General features: G+C 38.7%; 3 protein-coding genes and 1 long non-coding RNA gene across 22 annotated transcripts in view; 2 read left to right on the top strand and 2 right to left on the bottom strand.

Moving 5' to 3' along the window:
• Positions 1–8,051, bottom strand: part of LOC107267742 (low-density lipoprotein receptor-related protein 2) — a 35,056-nt gene extending 27,005 nt beyond the window's left edge. Inside the window, exon 1 of the mRNA XM_015739766.2 lies at positions 7,661–8,051. Coding sequence (XP_015595252.1) covers positions 7,661–7,784 — 124 coding nt within the window. The 5' untranslated portion in view covers positions 7,785–8,051. The remainder of the gene's footprint in view (positions 1–7,660) is intronic.
• A 111-nt stretch (positions 8,052–8,162) lies between these two features.
• Positions 8,163–15,777, top strand: LOC107267748 (NADH-cytochrome b5 reductase 2-like). Of its 17 annotated transcripts, none has more exons than XM_025085147.1 (6): positions 8,163–8,253; positions 8,519–8,777; positions 10,750–11,250; positions 13,662–13,752; positions 14,324–14,656; positions 14,744–15,777. In XM_025085147.1, the coding sequence occupies exons 3-6, from the start codon at positions 11,090–11,092 to the stop codon at positions 15,314–15,316; spliced, it is 1,158 nt and encodes a 385-aa protein (XP_024940915.1). In that variant the 5' UTR covers positions 8,163–8,253; positions 8,519–8,777; positions 10,750–11,089; the 3' UTR covers positions 15,317–15,777. The 17 variants fall into 17 exon arrangements, with proteins under 17 accessions (XP_024940915.1, XP_024940913.1, XP_024940912.1 ...); XM_025085145.1 differs by having other exon boundaries at positions 9,572–11,250; XM_025085144.1 differs by having other exon boundaries at positions 8,216–8,460.
• LOC112494375 lies at positions 12,251–13,823 on the bottom strand. The gene is made up of 3 exons (XR_003059743.1): positions 13,684–13,823; positions 12,763–12,904; positions 12,251–12,451 (listed from the first exon to the last, which is right to left on the bottom strand). It is a non-coding gene; the product is annotated as an uncharacterized LOC112494375 (long non-coding RNA).
• Positions 15,778–15,856: 79 nt separating the features above from the next.
• LOC107267753 (cytochrome c oxidase subunit 6B2) lies at positions 15,857–18,672 on the top strand. 3 transcript variants are annotated; one of them, XM_015739799.2, is made up of 3 exons: positions 15,857–16,006; positions 18,101–18,203; positions 18,372–18,672. In XM_015739799.2, the coding sequence occupies exons 2-3, from the start codon at positions 18,118–18,120 to the stop codon at positions 18,538–18,540; spliced, it is 255 nt and encodes an 84-aa protein (XP_015595285.1). In that variant the 5' UTR covers positions 15,857–16,006; positions 18,101–18,117; the 3' UTR covers positions 18,541–18,672. The 3 variants fall into 3 exon arrangements, with proteins under 3 accessions (XP_015595285.1, XP_024940931.1, XP_024940932.1); XM_025085163.1 differs by lacking the exons at positions 18,101–18,203; positions 18,372–18,672 and adding an exon at positions 16,877–18,094 and having other exon boundaries at positions 15,866–16,006; XM_025085164.1 differs by lacking the exons at positions 18,101–18,203; positions 18,372–18,672 and adding an exon at positions 16,892–18,094 and having other exon boundaries at positions 15,869–16,006.
• Positions 18,673–18,691: the final 19 nt, after the last annotated feature.

Raw genomic sequence — 18,691 nt, 5'->3', positions numbered from 1 at the left:
TGTGTGTGTATATATATATATATATATATATATATATATATATATATATATATATATATATACATATAACACACGTGCCTATCAATGTTAAATCAAGCAATACAGACCTCTGATAATTCTAGGACCTTTCCCTAAAGCAATAATACTTCCTCTGGAAAACATTTATGATTTACCCAAGCCTAACAATTCCCACTAGTAGCAAGAGAACCCGATTGCCTGACTTCGGTTTCCTGTCTGGCATTGTCTTCCTGGTGACTCGTTTATACATGGAAAGTCAATTTGTATTATTATACCTGACCTAGCCCTAATGAGACCGAAGGTCGTTTCCAAGTAAGTTAATGGATGTGTTTATAGGAAATTCTTAATTATCCATGAGGTCCTTGCGTCTTGCAGGAGTTTCTTTGTCCCTCTTGTGAGATCCTATTTCTTATTCTCTTCCAATCGTCTAAGGGGTACCGAGTCATACGAAACTCTCTAATGATTTGCACACTTAAGGTTAGCCTCCTTCGTTGAGTTATGGAAGTAACGACTTGCGCAAACTCTTCGTCCAAGATGGTTGACGACTTTATGTAAAACTAAAGAAAATTAATTTATTTTACGTCGAACTGGATTAGTAGCTGGGCAGTTAACGGCTGTGAATCTTTAAGTGTTAGGTATACCTTTGGGGACGAATTGCGCAAACCATGGTCGATTCAGCTGACAGTGCGCAGAAATGGAATTGTGGAATGTCAACGTGTGACAAGGGACCGTGTCTGCTGGTCTTTCGTTAGACAAACCCAATTAGTTGGGGCTAATTAATGCATACGCCATTCTCAGAGAGACTTCACCGAAGCCTCGAGCTGTCCTTCTTGGCGTGAACTCCTTTTTCCAGTTACGGTGCTCGAGTGGTCTCGGTGCTAGCTCAGAGAGTCAGTAGGATCGGATGATAAAATAAATTATGTCACAGTAGGAATACTCTGGGTATTCAAGTATACAGTGTTGACGCGTATCTACGAACGTTGAGTCTCGAATTTCTTTCTGTGAATCCGTAACTTGAGTTTGGGTTCTTTTTTGGACCTTTACCAAAAGCCTAAAATCTGTTCACGAGAGTACAGAATAGATTTGAATTCCCCAAAGGAGACGATTGTACGTTTTTTTTTAAATCAAATTTTTTTTTTTTTGGAAAATTCCAAATTTAAAACTATAATTTTATGAGTTTTAAAATTAATCTCAAATTTCAGTCTCATCGCGTATAGAACGCGTGACGTAACGTCTTCTAAGTGTTAGCCAAAAATTATTTCGATAAAAATATTAATTTTAACGGCCGACAATGTAAATACATTGTTTAAGAATAAGTATTTCAATATTTACTCGACGAACTACTCCCGCAATCTCTAGGCTTTCTACCATATGGACGTTTTACTACTGGTGTTCCATTAAAATAAAAGTTAATGACCCGCAACCGCATTCAAGTATTAAATAGTAATAAAAAATATCTATTAATAGTTCACATTGGAATACTATATATATAGTATATATGAGCTATCAGTGTTAGCATATACACGCTAAACTGGATCAATCAGTAAAAGCAGATCGACTGAACTTGTGCACAAGTCCACTTGGTTCACATATTAAAAGCCAACGTCATGACTATATCTCGAATAATATATAGATATAATAATACTCCGAATCAGCAAAGCACGTGAGTTCTAAATTCAAATAAAAAAAGAAAAATTCCATTCTATAACGGTTAGTCGAGTGCGCATGCGCGGAGCTCAGGTATAAATTCCCAACTTGAAGATCCGCCTTGTCCAGGACCAAAGACTCTTGCATAACGTGAACGCAGCACAGTGCGATTCGTTAAACAAAGAAAATCGCGCTCACCGCGAAGGTGGGGCTTTCGTGGGAAACTTAAACTTTCACCCATGAGAGTCACGAGTGCTGCCTCCTGTCGTGCAAAATGGAAAACATATGCCTCAGACAGTCTATGGGACTCGTCTAAACGCAAACGTTACGCGTACTTGCACGCGTCTTCCCACGAGATGAATTCCAGTGATAAAATATCAACCTGGACCGGCAAGATTAGATAAGGAGACGTAACCTTGATATTGAAGGGAATCCCCTCTATGGAAATAAATAAAATCAATCCATACAACGTGCAACGATCAATGAGAGCAATTCAGTAAAATTTCCTAAGGACAATATATACCAAGCGCAATGATTAAATCTTATGATTATCAGCATGCACAAATCGTAACGATGAGAAGCACGTCCTCTAATTACAGCTATGCGAAATTCAGGGTCTACATTAAGCATAAACAAGCCCAAAACTTTGTGTGACATACACCGCCTCTACGAAATGAACAATTAAAACTCGTTAGGTTCATAAGACCTCGTTATAGGTAATTACAAAAGGGTTCATTATACGCGTTATTAGAGAAATCAAAGCGACACTCTAACCGAGCCTACGTCGGTCGACAGTGATTAGACCTAACGGTTCTTCATTAATTACATCCGCGCCTTATCACTAGGCTTGGTATAATACATTGTACTGTTATGAATAAAATTAACAATTTTTTTTCTTCTTTTTCATCGATCGTCTTACAGCCCCATCAAGTCTGACTGTAATTGTCACGCGTCTTTGTGTCATTTGTGCATAGAGTGTACATACGTTAGAGGCAAGTATGTACTCATATGCATACGTAGCAAACAGTACCGGGTACGAGCTGAGAGTTATCAACCTACATGGTGTACAGGTCGCGTCATGGTCGAGCTCTCTCTCTCTCTCTCGCTCTTTCTCTCCATCTGTCTCATTTTCTTCCTCTCTCTCTGACTCTCGGTGTCTACTGAGGTGAATTGTCATCCCACATGATATACAGGGTGAACAGAAAATAACACCGATGACTTCTCAGCTTGACACAGAAACCACGTCTAATACGAATTCCAATTCTTGAATAAAGGTCTAGAAGAATTACGATCCTTCAGAATTGGTATTAACGTACCTGAATACTGTATACAGGTAGTTTCAAGTACAGCGTGCAACTCAATTATAATTCAACATAGCTAAGTAATGGTATACCTGAAGTAGAAGTCTGTACCAAGGATGTAAGGATCGATGATTTTTCACTAGAGTAATTTCAACATCAGGTTGAACTTTATCATCGTGTTACTTGCCACACCCCAGTTATTTTTTTTCTTAATCGATACAGCCTGTAGTACATTATGGACGAGATCGGGTGAAGTAATCGAATTTATAAAGGCATTTTCTAACCTCTTTTGGAACAAAAACAAGTCTCGAGGGGCACGGGATGTGCCTATAGAAGAACTAGAAGTGTCGTGTAGCAGCAGTCGACGTCGTATACAGGGCGGTACGATCGGACCGGGACCATTGGAACCAGGGTCCCGCTATCCGGCCGCCCGCTAGCCTGAGGTGAATGAACCTCAGCCCGCCTACTGACTTTACCTGCCAGGCGAACCTCTCTCGCTATCTCAAAGAGGTCTTCGCGACGTGGTAAACTCCTTCCACTCATTCCACTTCTAGCATACTGTACAATAATACCGCGTCTGGGCGTACTGAGATCCTCCTCGTGTTTCTCTTGGTCTTGAAGGACCTAGTCCAGGTCTTTTTCTCTTTCTCTCATCCTGACGAGCTCAGTCTTCGACGTACGTCGATGAATTCGTTCAGACACCGGAAACCAGACTGTACCCTGCGATCTCTCCAGTTGACGAGTTGGCAGAGTTTGCACGGTGATGAAAAAGGGAAAGGAAAACCGGAAACACTGGAAACGTTCTTTCTCTTTGGACAAATACAAGAAGAATGTTAGCAGCGAATGGAATAGGTGTAGAACTTGTGGACGTATCCTTTTTTTAAGGTTATAATCAATAGTGATCAAAATAATTATTCACTGATAGGTATTCAAGGTTATGCGAAGATCACTCACCACTTCTGATATAGTGCGTAGGAATGATGATCCAGTAAAATTGATCGGTCACTTCGTAGTCAGTGAAACAATGCACGATGACAAGTTCTCGCTTCAAAGTCCTTTCGAGCACAGAGACTATCCTTGTCGCTGACTACTAGTGTAGACAAAAAGAAAGAGACTGGCATCGTTGTCGACCCGAAATTTTCTACCTAATTGAGAAAGCGCAACAGGAAACTCGTTCTTCATGATCGATCTACCAGCAAAGACTTCACATTGCGGAACAGTTTCCAACGAGAAAGGTCATAGCATTATCTGTAATCCGTTCCACTTTTTTTTTCCACGATCCTGCACGTCGTCCGTGAAAACTACAAAGATTCACGCGACTCCTGTATACACATAATATCGATAACATCCTACCGTTTGTCGGAATGAGATTAGAAATAAACAATTTCGCTATTTTCCGTAATTCAGTCTAGCCCGATAGCACGGTATGAATAGCAGAATAATTGAAAAACAAAAGCATCTACCTGCATACACATATAACACGGAGTTTCCGATTAAACGTGATACGCGAAACGCACAGTAAACTTTCGACGACGTGAGGCCGCGCGTGCTTGGCACGTTAATGGGGCGTCGCGAGTGCGCATGCGCGATAAACGATTTTCAAATTCAAAGCTGTACACGTTGTCACCCGCGAATACCGAAGCGACTACGTGTTTCATTTAACGTACGTTAATTTCTTCGAGGAAGGATAATATCTGTGATATGCGTCTGTGAACGAGATAAAACATACTGCCTGAATATATTCAATGTCGATTCGATAGAAAATGGTCACGGCTAGAAAACCATATCAAGCGTGCGTGAATTCGTACAACGAGCACGAGTAAGATATGCATTACGGAGTTTCTTCGAGACGCGAGAAAAAGGCTCGAGGACGAGAAAAGAGGATAAGAGAAATAATACAGGCGGAAGAATTCATTATGGGCACGTCGGTGACAATTGAGGATAACGATACAACAGAATCGACCGGTCGAGGCGGACGGTATTGTTTCGTGTCGATTAATTGACATGAAAAAAAATGAGCAGCAATAATGGCCGTAAATGAATTATCGAGTGTCTGTATATATTGCTACAAGTGCAAATACTGCCTGACTCACATGGTAATTTTAATGAATAATATTCTTCGATAACTGGAACATCCTTTGTGTCGGAAAAATAGCGACATCTTTTATAGGTTACGAAACAATTTTTCACACGTATACTGTTCGTGTCGTACTTGAATAATATTGAACACAGAACTTCAGGTCCGACGTACTTTATGGGTCTGTTCCTTGTTGGGCATTGGTAAAATATCTGTGGGTACAAATTACCGTTAGTCCTAGTGACGAGATAGTACGAGGTTAGTCGAGGTTAAAATGAGGTTAGGTCGAAATAGGACGAATCCTACAGACAGTAATTGGTAAAAAAGAATTGAGAAACGATCCGAAATTCCATCTTGGAGCGCAGGTAGTCCATTTTTAAATTGAATGAAAAGAAAATTTTTTTACAACGCTTTCAATGGGTAGTTCTACATATATGTATATATATGCTCGTATATTATACAGGTATATTCGTAGACAGCATCAATAATAATGGGTGCATCGATTTCAAAGAGTCCTGGATCCCAAAGAGAACCGGAACCGGTTCTATCCCGTCAAGCTTTCACGGTCACGTTACAAAGAGCGATTTACGTTCGATCGAAATCCATCCGCGTATAATGACTACGAGGTCAGGGAATTTTTTCCGAAAAACTTTAACGTTCATGAACTCGTATTCTCTCAGCAGCTCGTTACGGTCCTACGTATTGCCGGTTTGATATCGTGAGGATGAAGGAGCGGGCCGATTTGAGAAACCAGGTGAAAAACCGGTTTCGTCCGCTTCGAGTGTAGCATTCGTGTAAAGCGATTAGGATCTTAAGAAGGACCCAGTGGTCTGCGTAGATAGACTGAGCGGAGTTGCCCGCTGAGGAAGTCAAAACAGAAAATGTCCATTTCGCATCTGACAAGTTGACTGACTGTACTTAGGTGAAATAAGTGAAGGGAGATAAATAATGAAGAAATAAAATACATTATATACTGCGGATGCGGGCATCATAATATTATTACGAAGCAGAGCTGCCGACGTCAATTCTATCATCGAGGGGACTCATCTACGTAGTAAGAAATAAGGAGTTGGCACTTCAAAGTGAGACTGATCTCGTCACGTCCATATGTATACGAATGCTATCATCGTACGTAAAAACATTTCAATTCTCATATGTGATAATGTCTTGTCATGTATGAACCGCTTATCAGTCGCGATGGTTTTTTGTTTTTATTCTGCTTTATTTCCTTCCCTTTTTTTAATCGTGTTCTGACTTGGCCTTGTCGTACCACGCTTCGCCACGCCGAGTTAATGCCACCGTTGAACTTGATCGCAATGCCAAAGTCAGCGGAAACTACGCCTGAAGTCACGTGACTTAATCGTACACTTGGTGCCGCCAAAGTTTTTCAACATTTTATACCGGCGAGTGCATCGATCAATTCCTCGGATGTCCAAATACGAGTACATACGTGTATCATACGTGGTTATATTAGCCGTATAGGATACTTTTACAGACCCGAGTACCGGGTGAGAGAGACAGAAAAAAAATACGTTGAATTCTCCGGACAGAAGGAGCGAAGAGAAAAAAAAATGAAACCCGAGATATTAAATTTCAATTGTGTATTAGCAATCGATAATCCTGCGTATCAGCGAGTTCGATGGTCTCAAACGATCGTATTTTGAAACGAACGAATTACCCGCCATACTTATTATACCGTGCTGAATAAATAGATTGAATGACAAAAACTTGACAAAAAAAACTTCAGACAGACTCTTTACGGATTTTCTATTTGGATCGTGTGAGACGTCTCTACGGATGCTTCATTGTACAGTCCTGCTTTCATTTCTGTAGCAACTTGTTGAAAAGGAGAAAGAAATACCGCGGGGAAACCAAAAAAGATCAATAATAAGAAAAACTGCAAGATTTTTTTGCCACAAAACTTTGAGAACCTGTTGGTATTAAAAACAAGGCGAGTTTCCGTGTTGCTGCAAGACACGGTTTATTTTCGACGGTTGGTACGGCTAAACAGAAGACTCCAGATTCAATGTTGCCGTAACTCATATACCTAGGTGTAATATCCACGAGCACGTTTTCATGCTCTCACTTCCTTCATTGTTATAATCGTGTTCGGTGCCGACTACCTTTTTTTTTTCTCTTGCAAAGACTCAAGCGCCATTTCCTTCAAAGCATTCGTGAACTTTCAATGACCAAGTCAATGGGTCATGCGATACGACGTCCCGTCTAATTTTCAGTTGTTACACTGCTTGACAGTGATAAAGAAAAAATTGAAATAAAACATAATACGGCACTGTTTATACATTTCACTCTACAGATTCACGATGACAGGTTTACGACCTGCTTTAGAATCCTCAAACATCTACCTGGCGGCCTTTTTACTCGCTACGCCCCTTCGCTGCTACTACTACCACCTTACCTAGCCGTTTTCAAAGAGTCGTCTACACAGAATTGACAAATATGAAAAATTCCACAGCTGAATTTACCATCCGGAATGTTCTAAAGAACATCGTTTCATAAGCGGCACAGTTTACGCCATTCGAAATTACTCGTACAAGTTTTTCGGTCGTATTTCTAATCAAACTGTAAATAATTTCTTGATAATAGATAATAAACATACCACCGGATCGTCTGGAAGACCCGATCACCGCGACCTGAGCAAATAGGACGAGGGCTGCTGCGAGAAGCCGCGTTCTCCGGAAGTGGCAGCCACTTTTCCGCCACGGCTCCGCAGCCACCGCCATCGCACACCCCCGTGGTGATCACTCACTAGCACGCACTACCACCAGGCACGACACACTTGTTTTATTGGTTTATATTTGTTAATTCAAAAATTTAAAAAAAATTAAGAGCCACTCGTCAGCCTTTAATCCGCGAGGAGCTTGTGCTCCGTAAGACACGGCTCGTCGCCGGACGTAGAGAAGAATAAACGGAAAAACGTAAAAAAGCGTGAACGGTTCACGAACTGGCGTCAGAGTCAGTTCATGGCTCGTGCGGGCGACGTTTACCCGGTCGCGGTCAGCAAGCGACTGCCACTTGGATCTCACAGCTCAACATGGCGGATTGGCCGGTGACGGCTCAGCGCCAGTTGCTACGACCAATCGGATTCCTCCGTACACGATCGTCAGCGACCTGTCGTGTATCCGATGTTGCATTTGCCAGGAGCTGGTTCACTCGGTCCTCACAATTCCTCCAGGGCTCTTCATTATATTAGTACAGTTTTTAATTTTAGTCTTACGGAAGCGATTGACACTTCATCCAATATTTACATTCGTTATCAATCTTTTACCTTACTCTTATTGCTATGATACAGTAGCATTCCTCACCAATCAGTATATGAATTTAAATATAATTCCGAAGGTTAGGATGGTACCACCTGGGACAACCATACACGGGAGAACACTTTACGCTAATTTACCGGTGCAAAATGTATTTCCTCTTTATTTCATCAGAAAACAATATACAGTTTGAATTACAGGAAGTCACGTGTGATTGTGATAAAAACAAAATCATTGTGCACTGATATATATACTGGTGGCCGCTTGTAAAGGAAGCTTATCCTAACTGATGCCAACACATAAATGAAGAAGATATACATACTGCTGAATGGCAATGGCCGAAAATTTCTAACGTGACCTGTCATCAATCCTTGTCGGATTTGTCTGGTGGTGACGTGTAGAGATTGACGCAGACTCCATGTACCATAATTGATACACAGGTCGGGGTTGCAAATAATGGTACGTATAGGTCTCTACATTATTTTTCATGTGACGTACATAGCTCGTTCCTCCCTATCTGTGGTCTATTGACAGAATGCCATAAATGAAGTACCCCAAACAAATGCAAACAGAACGTGATAGAACCCTCATCTCGAGACTCACTTTTCCATTCTTCACTTATCCTTTTCTATCGCCTTTAAATCTCAATGAGACTCTCCCTTGGTCGGCAGGTGTTTCTTTTTTACCTGAAGATGCTTTCCTTCTTGTACACCATTATTCCTAGACTGAGTCATCCAGCTATCCTGGAGACGAACTATCAAAAATTCGTACAACGTTACCTGGACTACCGACCGTTGTAATGACACGTACCGTTAATTTCGATAACTACCGTACCTTTTCTATCGGCTAAAATGTGACGATACAAATATATGTATATTAATACATGGGGATACTTTACTTTTACAAAAGAGTAAGGCAATGGGCTTTTATCTTGCTTACGTGTTGCGGGCACGACAGGCCGCCATTATTTACACCTTGCACAAAGCCAAGGAACAAGAAATCGAGCGACAAAACACCTTAAAAACTTTTCTTCGTTGTTGCGACAACTCTCTCTCTCTCTCTCTCTCCCCCTCCGCCCCCCTCTCACCCTCTCGCTCTCCTGACGTCCTTTATTTTCCATTCCGAGCAAGACTGCAATTAAGCATCTCATTCAATGACACGTTGCAGCGTAGTCAGACTCCTCATTAACCTCACTAATCTCAATAAGCGTAACTCTGTACCAGGTTATTTATCGTGGACTCTAACAATTTCAGAGGATCGTGATGCAACCAATATCAGTATCATTGTCAGAAGTAGTTACCTGTTGACGATATGCTAAATCATACCATGAAAACACATCAAGGTCGAAACTGAACGAACTAGACAGTATAGCTATAGTACTACGTCATTTTCAAGTAAAACCCAGTATAAAATTCTCTTCTCTATAGCTGATTCTAAGTTCATGGCCAAATTTGTATGACTTCGTCCTATAAATCGATACAGTATACATAAATCATACCATATGTCAGTAGCTGTTACTTGTAGCAAAACTAAAAAATGTCTATGTATATACATACAAATATCAAATCACATCGAAAGCGATTTTTCATGCATGGAATTTTCCAAAATCTGACCAATCAATGATTCCAGGAAAAAACCTGTTTATCCATAAACGATATCCAACATGGGAATAAAGCTTATATATAACGATCATGACGATTGAAAGGTCGTCATAAAAATCTATGATTATTTATACATCCGTGACAGTAAAATCAAGCTGATCGTTGTCGCAAATTTACGCTCTTGCGGCTTCCTCTAAAAACTGCATCGAATTCGTTTCTATGAAAACTTTCACGAAAGCGCAAATCATTCGCAATTCACAAAGTCGGTTTCGTGTCTCGTTAAAATTTGTCACTGTTTAACCTCAGAAAATAATTGTATCACTAGCGACAAACGTAAGTCACAAGTAGGAAAGTATGCGAGATAGTAATAAAATAAGTTGCCCCGTAACAAATCGATCGTGGGAAATATAAATATAACTTCCTTACACCTATCAGTAATATTTCTTACAGCCGTTAAGCAGCGCCTAATCGCGAGGTGTCAGGCACTTCACGAAAGAGCGCACGCGATTGTTTCGCCTTGCGTTACAAATGCAGTGGTTTTTCCGAACGACAAATAAAAGTCATTCATACAAAAATTATATGTAACACAATCGATACGATAAACATGAAAAAGTATGATAATGAGAGATGTGAAATGTTGGCTGTGATGAAATAATAAAATTACAAAAAAATTTTCCTGTCAGGATGTCCACCCAGCAGCCGATATTATACGATAATGATTGTCTCTTAATTTCAGGTATAAAAAACGTTACGTGATTCTTAACATTTCCAATATACAAATTTCACTCTTTCCACAAACGTACGAAGTTGATTCGATCTAAAATATCTAGGTTAACTCCACATGGTGCAGTTGGGTCTGCTCGGAATATTCCTCTACCAACGTATTCCTCAAAGGCAACGAAAGTAACTTGGAATGTTTTCGTCCTCGTTGTTAGTACGGACAATGGTAAAGGTCGTATCAACTGGATGGCATTTGTAGAGGCTAATGACGGTTTAGCGAGAAAATACATAATGTATCGGAACGCGAAAGGCGCAGGATGGGCATCGTCGAGAAGGGCAAGTAGTAGTTGTGAAGTACGCGTTCTTCGAGAAGTGATGGTACATTGCTATTTCACTCGGTATGCTCCTAGAACAATTGACAACTGGTAGCTGATTGGTCGACGTTCTACAATGCTGCGTTCTCATTGGCTGAATTATCCTCATTCGTTGGCTGCTGATTGGCTCTCTGGAAGGTTGCTCGGCTGGCTGGCACGGACAGGTACCAAATGCCACAAGGTCACGACTCTCGACTCACGCAACAGAACGAGCTGCGCGGATCCAGCTATCCTATTGTGAATATATATGGATGTATGTATGTATGTAGAGACTAGCTTCTTAGCTGAATTAACTTTGGTAAGGATCACCTTGCATCCTTTTTGGCAATCTCAATAAGTCTTATGCCTTAGAGGGATCGAACGTATCGTTATGTCTGTAGCTTCGGGGCATATTCTTGGAGAAAGGATTTATTCAGCGGTGTACAGATTCTTCCCTGCTGGAATTGAGAATCATGGGATTTTTTTTAAACGTCTTATTACGCTGCTATATTAACGAGAGAAGATTTTTGACTCACCCTTGCTAATTTTATATCCAATCTCTTCGCTATTGGTGTATGGACCTCGTTAAGTTTATTTTATTTTATTGTAATACTTTGCGATGCGACCCTGTCTTTACTCTATGCAAATAGTTGTAAATCACTGCTGCGATGGATTTATTTGTTTCGTCTTGCAGCTTCCTCAAGGACACTTATTCAGGATGTTATTGAGTTTCTAAAGAGTCTTATGTTGAGTTGGGACTTTCCGCTTATCTTATGTACATTTTATTATATATTCAGAGATATTTCGAAAGAATTTGATTCTATACATGTATATTGATCGTAAGTTTACATTACTATTAATACGCATTTGGAACTCGTGATTATTTCTTACCGGCGTTGAGGTTAAGTTGCAACGAAGAAAAATTCTTTTGCAATAAAAGTAAAGGAAAGCATCGCCAATGAAATAAAACACCTGATTATTTTTCTCGATAAACTTCTACGGTGTTTCGTCCTTTTTTTTCATACTGTCGCTTTTTTTAAACAAAAAATTACTGCTACCACTGACGTCATCCACTCGCATGGTACCGAATGGTACCTTTGCATTCCCACGGCACATAACGTTTCCTCTTTCGCACGAAGCAGCCGCTGATTACGTCGTGCTGTAAACGCTCCATTCTGCAGCTGGATAAAAGTAATTAATAGATGAATGCTTTTCTCGGTTACACAATCCCATAGTCACCTTCAGATTGTTTCTTTTGTAGAGGGGAAGAATAGAATGGTTTATTGATCAGACGGATCGTTTCGAAGGAGCAGGATTATATTTCGGCTGTATTTATGAAACGCTCGGCATATAATAATGGAATGATCGATTTATTTCGCACCCTTATTTATACAACGATCGTTCATACATGGCGCCATACCATGAAACAGACGTTTCAATACTACGTTTAACACTAAACCTACCAACAATTTTTTAGAAATGTATTTTTGGCTTTTTAAACGGTCAAATGACCGCTTGATGGTACGTTTAGTGTTAAATGTACAAGAAATACTTGAAAATTAACCAGTACCTCGTCTTGTCTTATTTACCGTTTGTTATTACGCAGAGTAAAATATTTATTATCTGATATGCTTGTTATTTATCAGTGTGTCACATGTAGGAATCAGTTATTCTGTATATTCATATCTTTTCTTTTTTTAGACTGGCAGACTTTAGTAAACAGTAATAAAGCAATTGAAACGTGTGAGTTATTTTAGAAAAATTATGAACCTCTGTATGTAACGGCATCTATCACTTTGTTTGGTAAACGAATGATTGCGCAATCTGATAATGTCGATACTACTGGAATATGTCGTTGGTATAGTGTCGCCATCTGTTATTTGAAATCCATCTTGTTTTAAACCAAAAGTGTCTGTAGGGAAAAAGAATACCTATATCCTGCTCAAGTAAAATCGAATCCTATCACTGTTTTCTTTAGCAGCTATAACAGGAAACATTTAAGAGTATTTGGCGTATCGTATTTCTTTGGATAATGATATAACTATATGAAAAAAGAAATGTTACATTTTTCATTAGTACTGATACCAATTCTCTTTCAGATGCATTACGTATAGTGGATATAAAGAAGTAGGCTTGAAAAATACTGCAAAATTATTTTTACAGAGCAAGTAGTGCTTCCTCTCCTAGTTAATTTCATAAAAAAATTTGTAATATAGGTAACATTGATTGTTAGAGGATACCCAAGTCGATTTGATACGAAGAAGCCATTTGAAAATAATTGAAAGAACGCTTACAAGTATTGTGCGATTAATGAGAAAGGATTTAGTAAAAACGAAAGGTATTGTATATGCCAAAAGAAAAATCATGAATACAACTTTTTTCAGATTTGAGAAAAATGCAAGTTATGACCATTTTCATAAATGTTTCACCATGTTGAATACATTATTGTACTACATACTTGTACTTTAAGAATTTTATTAGGACTAGTCTCACGTACTTTTATTTTTAATGTGACTAAAGTCTCTGACGTATTATGCAATCCTGTAGTAGTTGGTAGTAGCGCCTGAACTGTCAGGAGGAACGTTACGTCTTTACCTTTTGTTTTTACTTGTGAATTTATTTGAGATTTTCTAAGTGGCGATAATATATCCTGTTACTTGATACTTCAGGGTAAAGAAACTGACTGCTTACGAATATTGGTTTTGTGCTGCCTCAGAAGTTTTGCCGAAGATGTTTGTCTCACCGAAGGATACGTGGGGGGTTTGTGTTATTTTTACAAAATAATTTTCATACAAATTATGTAGTTATTCTTTAATTGTTTGTAGTCAATGATACAACACATTGTTGATTATTTGTTATCAGACATTTTTTGAATGACGTTTCTTACTTCTGGCGCCGTCATTTATCATCATTTCCGCTTTTTCAAATCTAACTACCGTGTCACTTGTTATTTTGAGTTCGGAATTTATTTATTTTATCAAAACATTACTTTGAAGTTCTTATTAATCGTATTGCGTGATTGTTGGAAAGTGCATTTTTATACAAGGATGTAGTTTATGTAGTCATTACTGTAATTATTGTGCCTTGACATAAACTGTAATAATATACAGGAAGCCTGAAATATTAGCTAATGGTATGTCAAGCAATTTTATTCTTTTATATGAGACACAAGAAAAATGGTATTATATTGTAAATGCAAATGACTGAGCAAAACAAGTGGTACTGTTATATGACATAAGCTGTTTAATGTGTTTTTGTAATGATATTCTTATTATAAGTGTACACAAATAATCTACAGGTTTTCTTTTATGTACCAAACTTGATTTTTTAGGTTTTATGCATTGTCGTTGCATTGGGAGCTATTGCCAGTGTTAGTGTAGCACTCAAAATTTATAACAGTGTCACAAAAGAAAGGAGCAAAAATAAAACTCCTTTGACATTGCTGGATCCAACAGTTAAATATACATTGCCATTATTAGAAAAAGAGATTGTAAGCCATGATACTCGACGATTTCGATTTGCCCTGCCATCACCAAATCATGTACTGGGATTGCCACCTGGTCAGCATGTATATGTTTCGGCACATATTGGAGAACTTGTAACACGTGCCTATTCGCCTGTTTCAAGTGACAATGATCATGGTTTTGTCGATATAATAGTAAAGGTATGTATAATACATATGATAATAAATAGTTTTGTAAATAATTAAGGAATAGCCATCCTTTAACTATGAATTCATATAAATTTCCAGGTGTATTTTAAAAATACCGATCCAAAGTTTCCTCAAGGAGGTAAAATGTCTCAGTACCTGAATAATCTTAAAATTGGAGACACTTTAGATTTTCGGGGACCTGCTGGTCGCTTGGTGTATGAAGGCTGTGGAAACATTAAAATAAAGAACTTTAGAAAGGAACCAATAATACATCACCATGTGAAGAAGATGGTAATGATAGCTGGTGGTTCAGGAATTACTCCAATACTGCGAATTATTCGCCATGTATTAGATCACCCTGAGGATAATACACACATGAATTTAATTTATGCAAATCGTACAGAGAAAGATATATTATTAAGAAATGAATTGGATAATGCTGCCAAAGAACACTGTGATCAGTTTACAGTATGGTACACACTTAGTAATCCTGATAAAGATTGGGCGTACAGTACTGGTCATATTAATGCCAATATGATACAGGAACATTCCTTTCCTCCATCTTCCGATACAATTATCCTTATGTGTGGACCAGGTCCAATGATTAATCTGGCATGTAGTCCTAATTTTGACAAACTAGGGTATGATTCTAAACTGCGATTCATTTTCTAAGTTATTGATAATGTATTTTTCTAAATGTCATCTCCGATTACCAATACTCATGCCATTGTCATTTGATTACAGTGTTTAACCCTTCTGTTTGAAAGTATTGAAAAGGTATATTAATATATTAAATGCTCATCAAGTTAAATTTATTAAACAAATACTAATTCTGTATTTCGATAAAGTCAAAAGTATTAATTTTATATACTATATATATATCTTTGTATACACAATGCAGTAATGTATAGACTTATGTTTAAATGAATCGATTAACGAAAAATAAATATTCTAATTATTTAAATTTAACTTGAAGTTTCGCGCGAAAAATTATATTAACTAATTATTTTATCACCATTGCTATATTTCCGGATTTTATTCAAAAGGGTCATTCATGTGTGGTTATATGAATGCAATAAAACAGCGATAAATATAAAAAAATTTCTGTTTTCAATAAATTAGTAAAAGCATAAGCGTTTATGTAAACTTTATTCATGGTTTATAGTACCGAAAAACTGATAAAGCTCCGAAGAGGTCGCCCGTTGCAAATTCGCCTTTAAACCTTACGCGCTGCCTGCCAGAGGAACAGTACGATTGAGTACGATATCTGAAGTTCTCTAGTTTTCGTGTGCATGACGTAACGAGTCTTCTGGTCTAGTTTTTCTTAGTGGCCATTTTGTTTTCACTACAAGACAGAATCAGGTATTACATATAGAAATAATTTGAATAGTTTAGAAGAATTAAGTGGCCTTCAGGGCTTTTGAGTAAACCAGGTACTCGTGGATGATTGTGCGTGTCTCTGAGCAAAATGGTTTTTGGTCATAGCAAGTTCTTTGGGAGTATTCGGGCGAGACCATACTCTGAAAATTTTGCGCACCTGTATCGACCAAAACGTCCACTGGAGAAAACTTTTCTAAATGATATAATCTGTTTTCTCATCCACGTGATTGTCCTTTGATATTTCGAGAAGAAAATGTTATGATTTGCTTCACGAAATATCGATTGAACTTTGGGTTTCGAATAATTCGTCGAATCAAGGACGCCTGCATAACTCATCAGTCTTCAATAGTTTTAATCATTTCTTTATTTCTGTGCTACATTCGATTATTCGAGAGAAACTTTCTTCTTTATGTACTTTGTCAATATAATTTTCATAATGTTGATTAAGTATGATTGCCACAGTTTTGTGTTAAAGCCAACGTAGTAATGTTCCAATCCATTGTTTCTACATTTGAAATAGTTTGTAAAATATTCAATGAGATTGATAATTATATGATTAATATTTATTCTTATACCAGGCTTTGACACAAGACCTTGTAAGAAGTCAGATCCATTCGTTGTTCTGATATGTAAAATGTATACATTAATATGAACAATTCTTGATAAGTTAGTCAATGCCTCAAGACGTTGAATAACACTCCATGATTTTGTCTAATGTTAGTCATATATATCTCTTAGTTAATATGTTTCGATCTCTCGCTCTAAGTCTGCTTGTCTCTTGAGAACGTGTATTAAATGCCAGTTGGTAATGGTGTGATTTGTCGAACTGGACTGTGTACTTATAGAAGGCAGTTTCTATCCTTATAGGTGTCCGTCTCTGTCCATCCAGCCTGGCCAGCGAGGTAACAGAGCCAGCCAGCATGGATTCAAAACGACACGATCGTGGCCCCAGGTCAAACTCAGACTCATCGCCTGTGCCACCTTCACCTCCTTCGTATAGCACAAGCTTCACCACGCACGAGAACTACAAAAGCAGAACATCGTCTCGACGATCGCAGTCACCTCCTGACTACAGAACTGGCAGATCTTCACGTAACGACTCACCTCAGGAGAGACGCCGACGAAGGCGCAGCGATTCCAGATCGTCACCAGCACGTTCATCCCATAGACGTTCGCGTTCAAGCGACAGAGACAACAAAGATCGTGACCGGGATAAGGAGAGATCACGAAAGTATTCAAGACGGGATAGATCGCGATCGAGGTCGCGTGGAAGATCACGATCTAGGGATAGAAGACGTAGTCGTAGTCGCAATAAGAGTCGAGACAGGCACAGATACAGAGAGAGCAGAAGACATCATAGAGCACCTTCCTATGAATCTGATACACCTGAAGATTCTACGGAGATGAGAGTTCCACAACCAGTAGTTCCTCCACAGCCTAATGCTTTCAAGAACGATGGCAGTTTTATGGAGATGTTTAAGAAAATGCAAGAGCAAATGCAACCTTCACAAAAGCCAGCAACATCGGTCTTGGAAGAGAAACCTGTAGCTCCACCCCCATTGATGGTTGGCAAAAGACGCGGTGGTAGGATTCTTAAAACTGGAATGGTAGCAAAGCCAAAGACGGAACAAACAGCAGAGCAACCCAAGGATGCGTGGTCGTTGTACATGGCAGAGGTTAAGAAATATAGAGAAGTCTGTTGCCAGGAAGAGGACAATACCAGACCGCTGGTCAAATAACCAGTCCCTTTTTTTCCAAAGTCTTTCATCGTCATTCTTTTCCTATTAGGGGACACGTGGATTTAATTTTTTGCCTTGTTCCCAATAACTGTACTACAGTGTTAAATGATCAATCTCTAGAGTACGAAGGTGGTAAAGAGAAACAAGCAAGAGGATAACAACTGTGTTTAGTGTTTAAGTGATATCATACTATATAAGAGAGACAAGTGGACGAGAGCGAGAGACAAGCGTAGAGATTACTTCTTGCAAGAGGGTGGGAAAATGCAATTAATGCGTCTTCCACAAAATTCTATTGTATTACAGAAATTAAGTAACGTTTGTATAACTTGTTGAGCAGCACGCTATATTGCAACCATGCCATTTGTCGTTGAGCCGAAAAAAGTTGAAGACATCCGAACAGCACCTTTTGACCCAAGGTTTCCAAACCAGAATCAAACCAGGTAATCATCAAGCGAATGACTTTCTCATTTTTTACTGAGTTTGTATCCTGATCCGTCTAAAAAAAATTCTGTGTGTCGTTTGAATCATTTTACGTTGTTAGTATTTAAAAAAATTAAATCAGAAAGCAAGTTGAAAAGATGATTCTAATTCAAATAAATATGAAACAGGAATTGCTACCAAAATTTCCTGGATTTTCAACGCTGTTCAAAAGTACGTGGAGAGAAATATGACGCGTGCCAGTACTTCAAGAATGTATACGAGTCCCTTTGCCCAAACTCCTGGATTGAAAAGTGGAATGAACAAATTGCGGAAGGCAGATTTCCTGGACGCATCTAATATATTTGGGTTGGTTATGTAACACCCACCCTCCATTTAGTAAATTCTCTACCATAAAATAGGACATTATGATTGTAAATGCTCCTGTTTGTAAACTTACATGATTACAATAAATTAAAATCATTAAGGCTATACTTTTATTTACTGGGTA

This window comes from Cephus cinctus, unplaced genomic scaffold, assembly GCF_000341935.2.
Source record: "Cephus cinctus unplaced genomic scaffold, Ccin1 Ccin1_scaffold0457, whole genome shotgun sequence".
Classification (NCBI taxonomy): domain Eukaryota; kingdom Metazoa; phylum Arthropoda; class Insecta; order Hymenoptera; family Cephidae; genus Cephus; species Cephus cinctus.
This window is presented reverse-complemented; position numbering and strand designations above follow the sequence as displayed.

Coding starts and splice junctions, on each gene's coding strand:
- LOC107267748 (XM_025085147.1), top strand. CDS start 11,090: ATGCTGCGTTCTCATTGGCTGAATTATCCTCATTCGTTGGCTGCTGAT. Junction 11,251..13,661: donor GCGGATCCAGCTATCCTATT/GTGAATATATAT, acceptor TTGATACTTCAG/GGTAAAGAAACTGACTGCTT. Junction 14,657..14,743: donor TTGTCGATATAATAGTAAAG/GTATGTATAATA, acceptor ATAAATTTCCAG/GTGTATTTTAAAAATACCGA.
- LOC107267753 (XM_025085163.1), top strand. CDS start 16,945: ATGGATTCAAAACGACACGATCGTGGCCCCAGGTCAAACTCAGACTCA.